This window comes from Sphaerodactylus townsendi, linkage group LG08 (genome assembly GCF_021028975.2).
Source record: "Sphaerodactylus townsendi isolate TG3544 linkage group LG08, MPM_Stown_v2.3, whole genome shotgun sequence".
NCBI classification, from domain to species: domain Eukaryota; kingdom Metazoa; phylum Chordata; class Lepidosauria; order Squamata; family Sphaerodactylidae; genus Sphaerodactylus; species Sphaerodactylus townsendi.
This window is the reverse complement of record NC_059432.1, coordinates 51,856,328-51,873,672: the sequence shown is the minus strand read 5'-3', so window position 1 is coordinate 51,873,672 and position 17,345 is coordinate 51,856,328. Positions and strand designations below refer to the sequence as shown.

The 17,345-nt window shown below is 40.8% G+C and overlaps 1 protein-coding gene across 1 annotated transcript in view; it reads right to left on the bottom strand.

Annotated features, from left to right (window-relative positions):
* Positions 1-17,345, bottom strand: part of PDZD8 (PDZ domain containing 8) — a 59,397-nt gene that overhangs the window by 6,499 nt on the left and 35,553 nt on the right. Inside the window, exon 4 of the mRNA XM_048505935.1 lies at positions 3,632-3,794. Coding sequence (XP_048361892.1) covers positions 3,632-3,794 — 163 coding nt within the window. The remainder of the gene's footprint in view (positions 1-3,631; positions 3,795-17,345) is intronic.

Here is a 17,345-nt window from a genome sequence, read left to right as displayed (position 1 = left end):
ATTATGGATGTTCCAACTGTATTTTCTTGGTCTTTTCTTGAACACCATTACCTTAGTTTTGGAATAGTTTATGGAGAGGGCCTCCTCTCTGCAATACTCACCCAAACTATATAGGAGTCTCCTTAAACCATTCCTTGTAAGTGAAACTAGGACCATATCATCTGCAAAAAGCAGAATTGAAATTTTCTGTTTTCCTAGCGAGGGGGCAACAAATTCATGGCCAGTCAGCTTAGGAATTATATCATTAATATAAAGATTGAATAAAATGGGGGCAAGTAAACAGCCCTGCTTGACTCCTTTCCCTGCTCTAAACCCATCTGTTAGAGAGCCTGATGTATTTACTCTGACTTTGATCCATGTATCCTCGTGCAGCTCTCTAATAAGGAAAAGTAAGCGTTTATCCATATTTGTGTTCAGCAATTTCCACCAGAGTCTTTCTCTACATACTGAATCAAAAGCAGAGGCCAAATCAACAAATGCCGTATATAAGGCTTTCAATGGGCCTCTTATGGCTGAATGAGCTAATTGATATAGCACAAGGCAGTGATCAACTGTAGCTTGTCCCTTCCTAAATCCTGCCTGTTGTGGGTGTAATATGTGATTCTCAATTTCCCAATCTTCTAATTTTCCAAGGAGATATTTACCATATATTTTAGAGGCAGTGTTCAATAGGCTTATTGGGCGATAGTTCTTTGGGTCATTTTTGTCTCCTTTTTTATGTATAGGGACAATTATGCTGGTTTTCCATCCACTGGGAAAACTGCCAGTATTGTTAATCTGAGTGAAAAGTTTGGCAAGAATTGGTACCCACTAAGATGGAAATGTTTTGAACACATCATTCGGAATCAGATCTTCACCGGGAGCCTTCCCGGTTTTAATAGAACTGATCAAGTTCTCTATTTCTTTCTCCCTTACTGGAGGCCAATTTGGAGATAGGCGCAAGTCATCAAGGGCACCCTTTCTTGTTAAGTCTGGAAGTAACTTAGGGATCAAGGAGGAATCGAAAATTTGGGAGAAATGCTTAAACCAAATATCACCAGGTATCTGTGCATTTAAAACTGTGCAACATGAACCCATCCCAGATGAGACCAGAGCCCAAAAATGTGCTTCGTTTTTCTCGGTCACGGCTTGGGCCAGTGCTTCCCATTGGCATCTAGAATATGCTTTTTTCTTCTGCCTAATTAAAGCTTTATACTGTGATCTTAGTATGAGTATTTGGGAATTTCTGTCTATATCCTTGCCGTGCCGTAAAAGTTTTAAATTATTATTTAATTTCCTCTTTAGTGCTCTGCACTCCTGGTCAAACCAGCCCTTATGGGCAGGCTTATATTGTGTTGGAGCATTAGAGTAAACAAGTATCGGTTTGAGGCCATTGATTATCTCATCATATTCTTCCATCACACTTAGCTCTGAGTTTATTATATTCAGCCTTTTGGACTCAAAGGCCTCACTGCTTAGCGCCATGGCTACTTCAGTCATGAGCTGTTCGGACCATTTTCGTCTACGGGTACATGGAAATGCATTTTCTTTGGTCTCATAGTTTGGAGTTAGCAATTTTTTTTTATTAAGACCAACTATTAATTTCATGGGGAAATGGTCACTTTCTATTCGGTCCAGCACTGCAAACTCCTGAACTTGAGGTATTAAATCAGGTGATACTGCTATATAGTCAATGGTGCTTGCAGAAATAGATGACAAGAAAGTGAACCCACCTCCTGACGAATCAAACTTTGTACCATGCAAAATCCTTAAGCTATACAAGGAGAACAGAATATGTTTGGCCAACCATGGAGCAGTTTTAGTGGCTCCTGAAAAGCAGAGGGAACATCATGCTTTCCTGGCTTTTTTCAGTGTGAAAAGGAGGGAGAGAGGGAGGAACATTCTTCCCTCAGTTCTCTGCTGCCATTCAAAGAGGGAGTTTATACTAGAAACCCCTTCTTTGAGAAAACTTTTAAAAAATCTTTCTCCTTCTGAAAAGAAAAAGGCATTTTGTCTTTGAGTTCAGTGTTTTCCAGAGAAAAGGTTTTTTAAAAAGCAAACGGTCGCCAAAATATGGCTCAAAAAGCTCTATAATATAAAAAGTACATCTTGTGTAATGAAAATCTCTTACTCAGATGACCATACACTTTGCCTCATTTGCCATGGTGAGCAACATAATGTATCCATATGCTCCAATTGCAATTTACTCCTGAAGTGAGGCATAATTCCACAGTTGTTTTTAGATTTTTGAGTCCAGAGTCGTTTTATGTCCATGTCTTCAATTTTTAATGAGATAGGCATTTATATGCCTGGATGTTTTAATGAAGCTCTTTACTAAAAAATAGAAGTTATGAGATGGGTCTTCTAATGGATAACTGGTTAAAAAAAAGATGCAAAGGACAGAAGTAAACTGACTGCATTTGCAATTCTTGGAAAGAAGAAGTATAATCCTCCAAAGAGCTATACTGAGACAAGTAATATTAAACTGGTTCATAAATGTTCTGAAGTTCTGAATGTTCTGATACACAGCAAAGTTGCTGATTTTTGTAAATGTCACTCCATTATTTATAAAGGTAAAAATCAACGCAAAGTGTTTTGACAGGAATTCTTTAAACTGTGTGAATAGGCAAGATAATGGCCAATGATATTAAGTACAACTGTCAAAATATGCATATCAGGGCAAAGAATGTTAACCATATATACATTGATGGGATCTGAACTGTCAGCAAACAACCAAAAAAGAATCTCGGGATCCTGGTATGCAGCAGAAGTATTACCGGTAAATCAGTGCTGAGGAGTGTAAACAAAGCTGCAGATTCAGAAAAAGGATTGAAAAGAAATGTACTAATTATAACCTAATTTTTTGTACTGTGCACTGTGTTCATTCCAAGGATTTAGAGCTGGAAAAGAATAGTCAAAATGATCATAGGTGGCAGCATCTTTCCCTATGAGAACAGGTTAAAAATGTAGAAGTTTTTTATTTTAGAAAACAACCACCAAAGATGGACTTGGTAAAGGTTTAATTTATATTTAATTTATAACAGCTTACAAAGAACAATTTCCCTATCTCTCATAATAAATGAATTTGAGATTTAGGCAATAGATTCAGAACAAACACAAGGAAGTACTTCACAAAATACATGATTGCCTTATGGAATTTAATGCTTTAAGATATAGTAAAAGTTTTTGTAAAGAAAACTAGAGAAATTCATTGGAGGTTAGGGTTAGCAATATTCAGATTTCTCTTGCTAAGGGACAATGCCAGAGAAGGACCCTCCTTGTGGAATTTCCACTGGGAGTCAAGGAAGCAAGAGTCAGCAGGTCTAGAATCTGGAACTTGAAAAAGAAGAGTTCTTTTAGATACGGCTTCTGTTGGTACTGTAGCATTGTGGCCCAAGAACAATGGTGGTGGTCTTAATGGTGGTTTTAATGGTTAAATTTCACATATTTATTTAAATTTGTCAGCTGATTATTTGGCTACAGATTTCTAGTTATATAGAGCACTGTGCAATCTATCACCCATAAAATTGAACACAATGTACCAACCAAAAAAAAGGGGGGGATATTAAGCCCTGGGTGAGCCATCATGTAGAGAAGGTCAGCTAAGTTTTTTTATAATAGAAAATCACGCCAGGAAATGTAAGTTGCTTACCTCCAATAGATATAAGCCTATCTCCTCTTTGTAGATCAGCAACTGCAGCAGGTGAGTTTGGAGTGACACTCTCAATAACAACGTGTCCTGCTTCTCCTTCCTTAGCATGTACTTGGCGGAGAGTGAGCCCAACACTTGGCATATTTCCTTTAATTAGCTCTGCCTGAGAAGATAAGTAATGTATTTAGACTACAACTTGTTAATATTGTTAACATTTGTTTATATAATTTCAAAAACTAAACATATCACATGAAGTATGTAACCTGAACCAACTTTATAACAAGCTATGCAGTCCATTCCTTTAATAACTTGTTTTTTTTCCACAGAATTCATGTGATATATTAAAAGAAAAATACTTCTCTACTCCAATAAACAGCATTGACTGGCAGTAGGGCTCAAACAGAGGTCAGGAAATGTCTCAGGAAATGCTAGAACTGTACATAACATTTTTAAAATTAAAAAAATGTGGGGTATGAACAACTTCGCAATATTTTTTTCTATTTGTTTTCCAAGAAGTTGCTATGTACTTGTGAATGCATTCATCATTTTAACTTACTAAAAAAAACCCTGCAAGCACTTCTGCGGACAGACAGCACAGAGAAGAAAAATGTACTACTTGGTGTAATGATAGACATTAGCTTAATAGGTACGTAGACTGTTGTGGACAAATTGCATAAAATCCACTTTTCAGAGAAAGGACTGGGTTTTCCAAGTACAAAATAAACTACATTGAAAACCTCAACAAGATCAGTTTGACTAGAGATTGAAGTGGGAAAGAAAATGCACACATTGATTACTTATTTATTTCATCACATTTGTACGATATCTTTCTGTTCACAGAATACCTGAGGCAACTAACCATCAGTAAAAATATGAAATATTTTAATCAATAAGACTAACAGTCCAATCCAAATGTTCCTGGCGGCCAGGGAGTGTGGCACCAGTCCTGCCCCGTCACCTCCAGAGAGCTTTCAGGTAGCGTGGGGAGGCAATTAAAACAACAACAACAACAACAACCCAGCTGCCTGAAAGCCCTTCAAAAGGCTAAATGGAATTACAATGGAATTATGGGTTGCGTGACTCCAAGGCCCTTGGTGACATGTTCCTAGCCCTAAAGCCCAAGTGGGAGCCAATTAACATCGGCTCCGCCCCAAGAATGCCCTGCTCCCCTGTGCCAGCATCCAATAGGACACCAGTTTTCCTTTGTGGCAGTGGCCACTTCCTGCTCTTTATGCCAGCAGAGGGGGCAAACACTCTGCTATGGTCCCATACTGCCTCCATCAGCCTATTTGCCAGCCTATAGGATTGGGCTGCCCATCATCACTGAAAACAACATTAAAAACTCAGGGAACTGCATTAAAAAAGCTGCCCCTGTCACGCTCCCAGAAGTAGTGACCAAGCAGTTTTGTTTTGGAGTGTCTGAGTGTGCTCAGTAAGGCTAAATATAAAAATAACCGTGCTGAATATTGTGCTGCGGTTACAAATGGGGCTTGGGTGGGTAAGCACAAGGTTCTGAGGCAATGTCTACTCTTTTTCACCCTTCCCTTTTCTGGAGTGATTCACATTGACACCTTTCTTTTATCAGCAGAGTGGTTGGGTGGGCAAGTACAGCGATATAGTAGTAGCCCATGTAGTACTATATTATACCCATATAGTAACTATACAATGAGGGGGTGCTGAAGCTCTGCTTTACTGAAGTATCACACACTCAAGGTTACAGAAATGGAAGGCTATCTGTTGCAGAGAGATGGATGGAGTTTACTTGTAATGGCCTTCTTGACCCAGAAATTTTAGACTTTTGAGATAGTATTAGCTTGTCTCCCAGGATTTTTCCCTCAGCCATTTTATAAGTCACTAACACATTATTTCTGCCTATTACTGAAAACCAAATCCTACCCTAATTATATAGCTCTGTCGATGCCTGTGCCCTATCTGAGATTTTTTTCCTGCTATTGTCCATGTTCCACTCTCTTTTCCTTTATCTTCTTATTCTCTGACAAATCCAGAGTCCCACTGGTAGGAAACACTAGAGATCTGAATAAACAGCAGGGAATTAGTGATTGGCTGTGACACATGGTGGGTGGAACAAGAAGCCATTTGTCACAGCTGACATCTCTGCAACCTGCATGAACCAAATGCAGGGCTATGTATCTCCATAACTTGCTTTTTAACTGCATGTACCACTTTCACACAATTTAACATCTGTTAAATGCAGGAGAATTCAGAAACACACATACACAGTTGGATGAAGATGACAAAAATCAGTGACTTTGCACTATAACAACCAAATATAGGAATCAAACATGCACACTCAAGCATTACTTCAAAATGAGAACAATAAGCACAGGCTGAAGCTTTCTGCTGTCTAGTGTGGCACGGTACAAATAAGACTAATGGGGCTCTAAGTCATAACTTACTTTTGAAATTGAAGACTTCATTTTAAAGATTTTTTTAGCATTTATTTTATCAGACATTGGCTACTAGATATATCATGAAAAGTAGCTCACAAGGCTGAAACCTTTTGGCAAATATGAATAGCTTACTGTATTGATTTTCTGTTCTTCGCGTGAACAAATTCCAAATACTTTCTGTTTTACTTCTGGTTAACCCAACAGAAGGCCATTTGTCCTCCATTTTATACCTTACTTGTTGAACATTATCTGGTTGTGTTCCAGTTATGTACGTTCCAGAAAAGCAGAAGAACTTTGTACTGAACACTTGGAATGGGGGACAGGCACTTCAGTTAAACAAATGTCATTTATGTAAGAAATAAAACACTGAAGCAAATTCATTTTTTTCCATGAGAGTATATATAAACAACAATTCAAGCAAATATTTATATAAGGCAGGTTAATTAAACAAGAAATATCCTATTTACTTTGTCACTACTTTGAACATCCTTAAATAGCTCTGGTTATGTTAAAGCAGCAAAGCAGTTTTCAGAACACAAAGAAATAACGAGTTTCTGTGACATGCAAGAAGGAAACTCTAGCAATTTGAAAAAATTGCCTAGGTATTCGAAGTAAATGGCAATTAAAAGAGCAGAACAAAGAATACGACCAACGATAATACTAGGCAATAAGCATTTAGCAAGACAATGTTTGCATTGCATTAAAAAGGGCTATTAGGTTTGTATGCGACTCTGCCAAAGAAATCAGTTTAGCAGAAACATAAGTGTGGCTTTTCTTGAATTGTTGTTATTCATTGAATTTTAGTCCTTATTAGATACAAGTGTGATGTTCACTCAGCCTGAAAAATTGGAAAAAATTGATTTTTATCCTTCAATTCTCGCAAGTACTTGATAGAGAAGATTCCTCTAATCTGGGACCTGAACACGAACCAGTTATTGGAAACTTCATAACACCAAGGAGAAAAGTATCACATAAGACATTAATTCGATTTTGTTGTTGGAGGCGGAACAGGGAGAGGGATTTTGGAAATGATGGTGATAAACAATATATAAACTTTGTTCTTCTATTACATTTTCCAAAAAGTCTTTGGTATCAATGATAGAAGATATTTAAGTGGAAAGTACATATAGAATGGAATGTGTTTAAGTTGAATAGGGAATATGTAGGTAAGATCGCTGTGCAAGCACTGGGCCATCTGCTAGGAAGGCTACTTTAATGGGGTTGTTTACCATTACCATTTTTACCATTGTTTACCAGTCAGCTACACTTTACCCCCAGCAAGCTGGGTACTCATTTTACAGACTTCAGAAGGATGGAAGACTACCTGAAACTGACTTTAATTGGGATCCAAGTCAGGTGGTCAGCAGAACTTTGACTGCAGTACTGCAGCTTACCACTCTATAGCACGAGGTTCCTTAAATGAAATGAGAACTGATTCCACTTAATGGAATTTAATAGCAATTCTATAATCTGTCAGTATTTTTGCTTTGATCATTCAAAGAAAATTTAATTGTCTATAAACAAATGTAAATCTAAGGAAAAGATTATAGTTTATTTACATTTTCTTTTTATATCACAGCATTTTTTATAACAACATTCTTTAAACGTTAAAAAAAATTGCTTTCTACCACTAATTTTTATTGCTTATTCCAGGGTCACCAACATGATGCCTTTCCATTCATGGCTCTAATCACCAGTTTTACCTATTCTCAGTTTTGGCCAACTTTGCTATTATAATACATGATGACAATTGGTCAGATTATATATAGCTGTTTCTTTATATTTATGTTGCAGAATTACAGTGCCTGATTAGAAGATTTACAGCACAATCTTAAGGGGGACAACCTGAATTTGCTCAGGGAGTCAACAGACCCTTATGGCAGCGCAGGACCCCAGTGACTCTCTCGGGCGCCGGTGCAACTCAGGTGTAGGACTCTGTATTGGCATCATCATGATGGATTGCCAGGTGCAGCCAGAGTTAGTCCCTAAGCCCTCTGAGTCTGGGAATGCCCCCTTATAGAGGTGCAAAATTGTGCCAACAAACTGTATATCCCACTAGCATCAATGAGCCAAAAAAACCAAGTGCCCCCCCCACTGCAGTAGCCATGCCCAGAAAGCCCCAAGCATCATAGGATATTGACTCAACTCCTCCCCTGTGGTGACCAAGCACCCTCCCCAGCCCTACAAATACCCCAGTTACATGGTCATCGTGCAAGTCAGGTTTCTGGCTGGCAGCATGGGAAAAATGACTACCATAACAAAAAACACTGGGAGTGGGGTTCCAGATGCCTTCTTCTCGGTTTCTAGGTGCCTGGGATTGCACTGTGGAGCCATCCTTTCACGTCCCAAAGCAGATGCCCTTTGCCAGGAGAAATTAATCCACAAATTGATGAAGTGGAATATTTGCTGCTCATGCAATGTGGGAATTCCTAGCTCTGAAGACACGGTCATCCCATTTCATTTTTAGGAGAACAAAACAAAAGGAAAAGGCAGAACACAAAATTCTGGAGGAAACCTTGGGAGGCTCTGTTCTTTTCCCCTATGGTTGCCAACTAGAAACCAGCTATCTCCTATGTTCCTCTGCAGTGCCTGGCTAAGGGGGACATATGCTTGTACAGTTGTGTGTGGCTTCTGTAGTCAATGACATAACTCACATTTTCCTTCTCCTCCTTGCCCTCAGTCAGACACCTGCATTCAAGTTGTCAGTCAACTGAGTACTCATGAATAATGAAGGAGCCTATAAAACAGTCCTCCCTGCATCTAGGGACTATGACCCTCTATCTTGGGTGCTACATGAGGTCAGGCATGCTAGTGGACAATGAGAATGATGTGGGTTGGTGGGGTTTCTCAAGGAGTAATGTAAGTACAATAGGGCTCCACTGATCCCATGCTTGCTGCCCCTGATTGGTTCTGCCTGCCCAGTCTGTCATGGCCCTGCCCTCACAATACTTATATGAGATGGTACAGCATGGTTGCTGGGGATTACAGCCATTGAAACGCAGCTACTGACTTTTTTCCTGCCAGTAGCCACACAACCAAACTCTTTAGGGAGAGGACTAGTGGTGCCAGTTATGCCACAGCCGGCTACTACAGCGCAGGTACCCAACAGGATTGTTCTCCCCAAGTAATATACAGCTGCCTACATTTTAATAATACTAGTCCATTGACTGATGAAGTGTAGCAGGTTGAATATCTTCTTAAATACTGTCTTTGCAACAAAAGTCATGAATAGTAATTCAGAAAGCAGACTGAATATGGATGAAGTTTTTTAAAAATTATTATTACTGATTGCTTGTGTTTTCCCCCTATGGGGTTCAAAGCAGCTTACATTATTCTCTTCACAGCAATTCTGTAAGGCAGCCTAGGCTGAAAGTGGGTGACTTGCCCAAGGTCACCTAGCAAGCTTCCAAGACATCACAGGGATTCAAACCTGGATTATCCAGATCCTAGTGTGACTACTCCATGCTGGCTCTTTACTACAAATATTTATATATTTTATCTATATACCACTTTTCTCTCCAATGAGGAACTAAAACAGCTTGTAATACAAACAACAACAACAAAGTAATCTTCCAATCACTTTTGCCCTAATTTTTATGTAAACTTCATTGCTTCAGACTAGGCACATTGCCAGTAAATGTTCCAGCATTTGTTTTCCTGTGTGTGTTTTTTTTTTGGCAGGGGGAGGGAGGAGTCTTACACTAAAAGTTTTAAAACACTACTGGAATATTTACATATCTCAAACTTGCATGACATCCTATGCAGCTCTGTCTTTGTTAATGAAGGATGTGTTCTTTGGAAGAACGAAAGGGGGGGGGGGGAGATTATCCCTGGCTTGTTGCAATGTATTACAAGTGCAGTAAAGGTGAAAGATTTATACTATCTGAAGAGAAATCAAAGTATTATTAACTCACTAATTACTGAGGGTGGTGGCAGTGTTTACTGTACCTGTCCTGGAGTCAAAACAGGACCGGCAGAAGAGAAGTAAAAAAGGACAAGGGAATGCAGGTCTGCCTGTCATATCAGGGAGGGATTCATGGCCTACTCTTTCACACTGCAAGTCAGACAGATTTAGAGATCAGAAAATAGCACATATGACCTAAAAATTCTAAAGGCTTAATACAAATAACAGCATCCATCTACAGAAGACTAAACATGGAAACATACTATTCAAGTTATTTTAAATGATTCTCTGTTCTCTGAAAAGATTCCAATCTACCAGTACCTTAAAGATCAACAAGACTTCTAGGTTACAAGCTTGTGAGAGTCATATCTCTCTTTGTTGACAGCTTTGACTTTGGAAGGCTTGAACCCCCAAAATATTGTTGGTCTCTAAAGTGCTAACAGACTTGAATTTAACTCCTCAATTAACACACAACACAGCTGTCTGAAACTGTTCTCTGTTTTCTTATATATATTAATGGTTTACAACTGTGTACTCGGCAAAGAACAGTAGATAGATATTTATTATTGGCATTCACCACTCTGTATTTCTGTTTAGTATTTATATAAGAAAACTCAACAATGCATACTCCCTAGTAGTATTTTCATGCCAAGGGTTCATATAATTTTACCCTAAAGTTAGCATGTCTGTCACAGACTGACCTTTAAAAAGGAATGTACAATGTCGAACAAATCTCCAATAAACTCACTTCCTTTTTCATCAAGAGAAGCTTATAACTTACAAGTAAACTTTCTTTCAAAGTAGAAAACTTTTTAGTCATTATACTGTTAGAGGGGGGAAAGTCTTTAAAACCAGTGAAAAGAATACCCTCTAACTACAAATATTCAATTCTCCATTGTTCCACATGAAGCCTGCTAAGTGACCTTGGGCTAGTCACAGTTCTCTCAGAATTCTCTCAAGCCCAAGCAGAGCCAGGCAGGCAATGGAAAAGCACTTCTGAACCTCTCGTGTTGACAACCTGGACTCATGTTTCTAGCTCAGAATAGTACTCTACACCAACTTTTCCTTCTTCCCCTGTGCTTCAGGCCAGAGTTGCCAAGAAGTTAAGCTTTTTTTTCCCTAGGAGAGAAAAACCTCAAAAAGCCCATGGGCTTTTTATAAGAGTTTAGAACAACATTAGCTATAGCTATTACGAGTCTGTTGACATTTTAAGACACGGAATATTATTATTATTTATTAGATTTAATAGACCTCCCTACCCCCGAAGGGCTAGGGCGGTATACAATAAAACCAACAATAACAGTGATAAGGCAGAATATAAACAATATAAAGCAATATAAATCAAGAAGGTGCATTAAAATCCATTAAAATCAGTAGCAGCATCATAACTCGGACAAACCCATTGTTTAAAGGTGGCGTCTGAACCCCAATCCCCTGCTCTATACCCCCCTGGGGGGGGGATTAGAAGATTGCAGCAGATGGTATGCCCAGATGGTACACGGGACATCAAGGATAAGGTAAGCGGTACATTTTAAACTGTTCTGCTGAATTGGAGGCATATACTTTATGTTGGAAAAGTGTGACTTTTTAGTGTGTTTATTTTGAAGGAGAGTTATATCCTTCTAAGTCCACTGATTTCAGTAGATTTTGAAAGGTGTAATCCTGTTTAGGATTCCTCTGGCAGTTGGAAAGTTATCTGAGCCTTTGCCTAGTAGTTTGACTCTTGAGGGAAGAGGGTTTAAAGTGTCAGTTTCTAGTCTTGTAAAATTGAAAACAGCATGATCCAATCCAATATTACTTGCAAATAATGCAAAGAGTGAAAAAAGTAAAACTGATTATTTTCTTCCATCGTCTCTGTTTTCTATTATATACTTATTAATATGTAATAAAAACTTTGAATTACTACTTCTTATTTATTTATTTATTTATTGGATTTATATCCCGCCCAATCCCTGAAGGGCTCTGGGTGGGTTACAACAAGCTTAACACATTAAAATATGGCTGTCAGCTCAAACTGACTGAACATATTATTAACAACCAGCAACCCATGCTGGAAAATGATACTCTTCTCACAGTCAATGTGAGGCAAACCATTTTAGGAGGGGTCATTTTAATTTCAGGGTCATTTAAAATGTAGGGAAATATACTTTTAAGTACAACTTTCTTATCTTTCAGGGAAGTTGTCATACATTCAGGGTAGGCTTCTTTGCCAGTTAGCACAGTGTATAAGAATTTATTTCATGCTTTTATTTAGTTGAACAAGTTTATATACAACCAACAAAACAATATATAAATTAAGCACATTTTAACCTGCTTGACTCTATTCAAGTAATAGGGTAGGTAACCAAAGAAACTGACAAAAAGAAAAATCTCACGTACAGAAATATCCAGATAAATTCTAAAAAAGCTAAAATTATATTACATCTCAGAATCTTTATCATATTATAAATAATAAAACTGTGCATAAAAACCCATCAACTTTGATTATATACATAAAAATCATCCTCTAGAGTAAAAAACATTTTGGTAAAAAAAATACTTCTATAAATGGGAATGTCACACCCTTACAAGAATCTTTCCTATGGCTAGGAACAGTTATTAATAATATAAAAAACATGTACACTAACCAAATGTGTTTTGGCCATACAGTGCACACCATACAATATAGTTATAGTTGTTTGATTGGACCAGTATGTTGTAATTTTGACAAACACATTATATGGTGCAAATAAATCATGCCAGATGAGCTAGATATGGTATATGAAGCATAAACAACCTCAGAGCCTGTGTATTGTCCAGACTTGTATATGCTGTATTTGCCTTATTTCAATAAAATTATTTAGATATTTAAATCATTTATTTTAATTTGAGTTGAAACATTTTCCAGGAAAACCCACACCACTGCTGAAGAGATGACAATCTGCCTCTGCGCCTCACCACCTAAAGCTGTCATTGTGTCTTCTTTCTACTTTCTCAAAAATATTCTTTGAGTGTATGAGAGGAAATTCTTTACATGTATGACAGGAAACAAACTGCAACTGAATCCAGCCAAAACTGAACGATACTGATTAAGCGTCTGGATTGGTCTTTTTAACTGAGAGCTCAGAAGTTGCCCTTTTGGCCACAAGTCCTCTTTTAGTATTTTTCCTTGGGAAAGTCCACCAAATTGAGAGACTTTTCCCACAGAGAAGCCTTAAGCCTTGAAGTCCACTCAAGTCTGGCTTTCAGAGTAAAAAGGCAGCAAGATGGGCTTGTCTCAGAAACATGAGTCTCAAGTCAGAAAAGACATTCATCATTTTTGTCCCACATTTGACACATCTTTTGAACAACACAATATCAACAAAGAAAACTGTGAGGTAAAACTGAAGTGCTCAGCTATAGCTGGTCCTCTCTTCATGGTGAACAGAGAACTGAGTGAGGAGCACATGACCATTTGGGCAGGGAAACTAGCCTACTTGAAGTTCCGGGGGTGGGGGGGAGGGAGGCTTCAAGCTCTCTGAAGCTTCAGGAAGCCTTCTGGTCAGTTCTCCATAGCTGGCCTGCACAGTCCTATGTGGGACTGCAACGAAGATATGACAATGAACTTGTATTTCCTACTGAGGAAATGTGTTAGCTTTAAATGTCAGCAGAAGATCATGAAGAATAAGCTTCTGTTGTCATCCAGTCAAGCTTTGCCTTCTCACTGAGTTACTGTGTTTCATATCCTTTGACTGTATGCTTTAATATCCTTTAAACAGCAGTGTGGTAATATAATTAAAGGTAAAGAGGCTATATTGGCATTTAAATTATGTGATAGCTCAGAAATACAAAAGCAAAGACAGAATTATATTTCTATTCCATTACATCAACCATTATTGTTTATATACAAACTGGTTTATAGATTTTTTTTTCTAGAGCCATTTCCTGGGCATTAGTTTCATCCTTTCTATTGTCCAGAGAGCACAGCCATGTTAAAATTATCTAGGCCTTTCTACCTTTCCTAGAAACGCAGAGATAATGTATCTCTCTGGAAAGAAGTGTATCTTACTGGCAGCAAGAGATAGCCAGCAACTGGCTTATCACCCTTGAAGGTCAATTGTTTGTTACAGAGCAACAAGTCCACCAGAGGTCTGCCCTATGAGCACACACAGTGCCAAAAGTCCAGATAAGACCTCACAAAGCTCTTTCCTGTTCTATCCACCTAAAACACCTGCAACACACATTGAACTGCAGAACATTCAGATATGAAAGTGTTCAGCAAAAGGGGAAGGGCAGCCTAGAAATCTATATATATAAAAAGCTAACCATCTGTTTGTTGGTGACTCGCTAACACCGAAACGGCTGGACGGATCGCCCCCAAATTTTCACATGAAGTCCATCCCTGTTGCGGGCAGGTAATCGGACCTTCAAATCGCTGAAAGTCCATACCTGAGCCAGGTAAAACATCTTTTTCCTGGCGCACAAGGCCATGAATCTGGCTGTGTTTAACTGTCACCCTTAGAATGTTCGTGCAGCCTGTCTGTCTGTGGCCTGAGGGCATGGTATGAGGGCTTAGAACAGGGGTAGGGAACCTTTAACACTCAAAGAGCCATTTGGACCCGTTTTCCACGGGAAAAGAAAACACTTGGAGCCGCGAATAATTTTTGACATTTAAAATAAAGATAACACTATATATATTGGGGGTTTTTTTACCTTTTACTCCGCTCATTCTGAGAAGCACATGGATACGTCCGCCCTGCTGCCTGCAGGGCGGGCAAGGATGGGGCCAGCAGCTCGGCCTCGCCGGCCGCCGGGAAAGTGCCCGCCCCGCAGCGCAGTCCAGCCGGCCACGGGCCATTGGTACGCCCGCCCTGCTGCCTGCAGGGCGGGCAAGGATGAAGCCGGTGGCTCGGCCTCACCGGCCGCCGGGAAAGCGCCCACCCCACTCCAACGAGGCGGGCGAGAGGGGAACCCCGCGGCGCAGCCTAGCCGACCGCGGGCAGTTGGTGCGCCCGCCCTGCTGCCTGCAGGGCGGGCAAGGATGGGGCCGACGGCTCAGCTCGTGGAGCCGCAGTGCAAGGGCAGAAGAGCCACATGCGGCTCTTGAGCCGCAGGTTCCCTACTCCTGGCTTAGAATGTTCGTGCAAATGGGCAGAGATGAGCAGTGAAAACAGTAAATAGGTAATACTGTTAGGTAATACGAGTGGAAGTGAAACACATACACACTTTGCCGTGTGAGACGTCAGGTGGGGTCCCCCCCACACACATGCAGGTAACTTGCACTCTCTGTGCCTCACCCACTGCTACCACACAATACACATCCAGCGCATCCACATCCAGCTCACCCTCACACACCTCACTCTGCCCTCCCTCACATCCAACCACCACTTACCCACTTCCTCACCCATATTCGCCACAGCTGTCTTTTACTAAAAGCAAGCTGGAGTTTGCCTTTTTCTTCTAAGAAAATCCGCAGGGTGTGGGTGAACCAACACTACTGCCTCTGCTTTTTTTGCACATGGCCCTTTAAAAACCCAGGGAGCTGGCCTCGATCTGAGCGCCTCACCACCCTGCCTCTGCTGCCTGACTGGGATAGCCTGCTTGCCCCAGTTCTGCCTTACCCAAGCCAGGACTGTGCGTGTCAACCAGCGTCATGGACAGCGGGATTTGCACTCTGGACAGTCCCATTGTGGAATGGAAAGGGTTACCTTATACTAAAAACCAAGACAGCACCATATAATAATGTGAATTGAAAAGGGAAAGAGGGATTCCATTTGACCACCCCAAAAGAAGAAGAAGAGGAAGAAGAAGAGTAGTAGTAGTAGTTTGGATTTGTATCCCCTCTTTCTCTCCTGTAGGAGACTCAAAGGGGCTTACAACCTCCTTGCCCTTCATCCCTCACAACAAACACCCTGAGAGGTGGGTGGGGCTGAGAGAGCTCTGAAAATCTGTGACTATCCCAAGGTCACACAGATGGTGTATGTGGGAGTGCACAGGCTAATCTGAATTCCCCAGATAAGCCTCCACAACTCAAGCTACAGGGATGGGAATCAAACCCAGTTCCTCCAGATCAGAGTGCATCTGCTCTTAGCCACTATGCCACAGCTGCTCCCAAAAGGCTATGCTGGGGATCATTGGACCTGCATGGACATCTGTGTGGGTTGCGGACTGTGATGAGAAGGACAATTGCCACAGCAACGCGTGGCCGGGCCCCGTTAGTAAATAAATAAAATAAATGCATGAATGCTTGGATGATGAAATGCAGGCATAAGCGACCATTTGTTTGAACACCTGTGGGTAAGGGGAGTTGCTGCCAGCCTAGCAGATGAACCCTAGGCATCTTAGCACACTGATCTGACCTAATAGGATAGGTACACCTTACTTGCCTCTTGAAAGATTTACTACCAGTGCTTTGTCTATCTTTCTGTTGTTGAATAAACTGTGCCTTAACTGTTAATCTGTGTCTGTGCTTCACTAGGTAAGAAGAATAGTGAAAGAGTACACAATCCTGACCTCTCCAAGTAAAGCCTGATCCTCGTTGCTCTCACAGAGGTTGCCATGTAATTTGATCTATAAGTGAATTCCCCTTTGGGAGCAGTGTTAACTGGTTGGTCTAGCCATTGAAGGCTATTCGTGCAAGATAGGAATGCTCCAAAGTGGAAAAAAAAACACTCAGACCCCAATTTTACCCTAACTTAAAAAGCTATATAGTACAACATTGTATCACAGGCTTGAGGTTCAAGATTTAAAGCAAGTTACCTCAAACTCTGCTCCGTATACTGATCGTTATATTGATAACATTATGATATCAGACTCTACAGAACAGGAGGAAAAGCAAGGGTACACTAGCAGAGTACATGCAGTCCCAGGGATGGGAGATCAACACCAAGAAAATCCAGGGTCCAGCTGAACAGATGCAGTTCCTTTGGGTGGTGTGGACTGGACATGTCCAACAAGTATCTAAGAAGCTGGTTAATGTGACAGTCACTGTAAAGCCCCAATGTCTCATAGTAAAACCAAACGCATTGTCTACTTCAGGGGTTGGCAACCTTTACCACCCAAAGAGTCATTTGGACCCGTTTTCCATGGCCTCGAATATCTACTAAGCCGGAGAGGCAGCTCTGCTCTGGTTCGGCCCCTCCACTCACCTTTCCTTGCAGCCCTGGGAGGCAAAGGCGCCTGGCAGGGAAACCCCCTCTGTCCGGCAGAGCAGGCAGCCACCTGCTCCGTGGAGCAGAGGGGGGATGGCGGCCATGGCCTGCCCAGTGCCACCACCTCTTGCGCTGTGGGAGGCAGCAGCGCCAGGCAGGAAAACCCCCTCTGCCTGACGGAGCAGGCGGCTGCCTGCTCCATGGGGCAGAGGGGAGATGGCGGCTGCGGCCTGCCTGGTGCCACCGCCTCTCACGCTGCAGGAGGCAGCGGTACCAGGCAGGGAAACCCC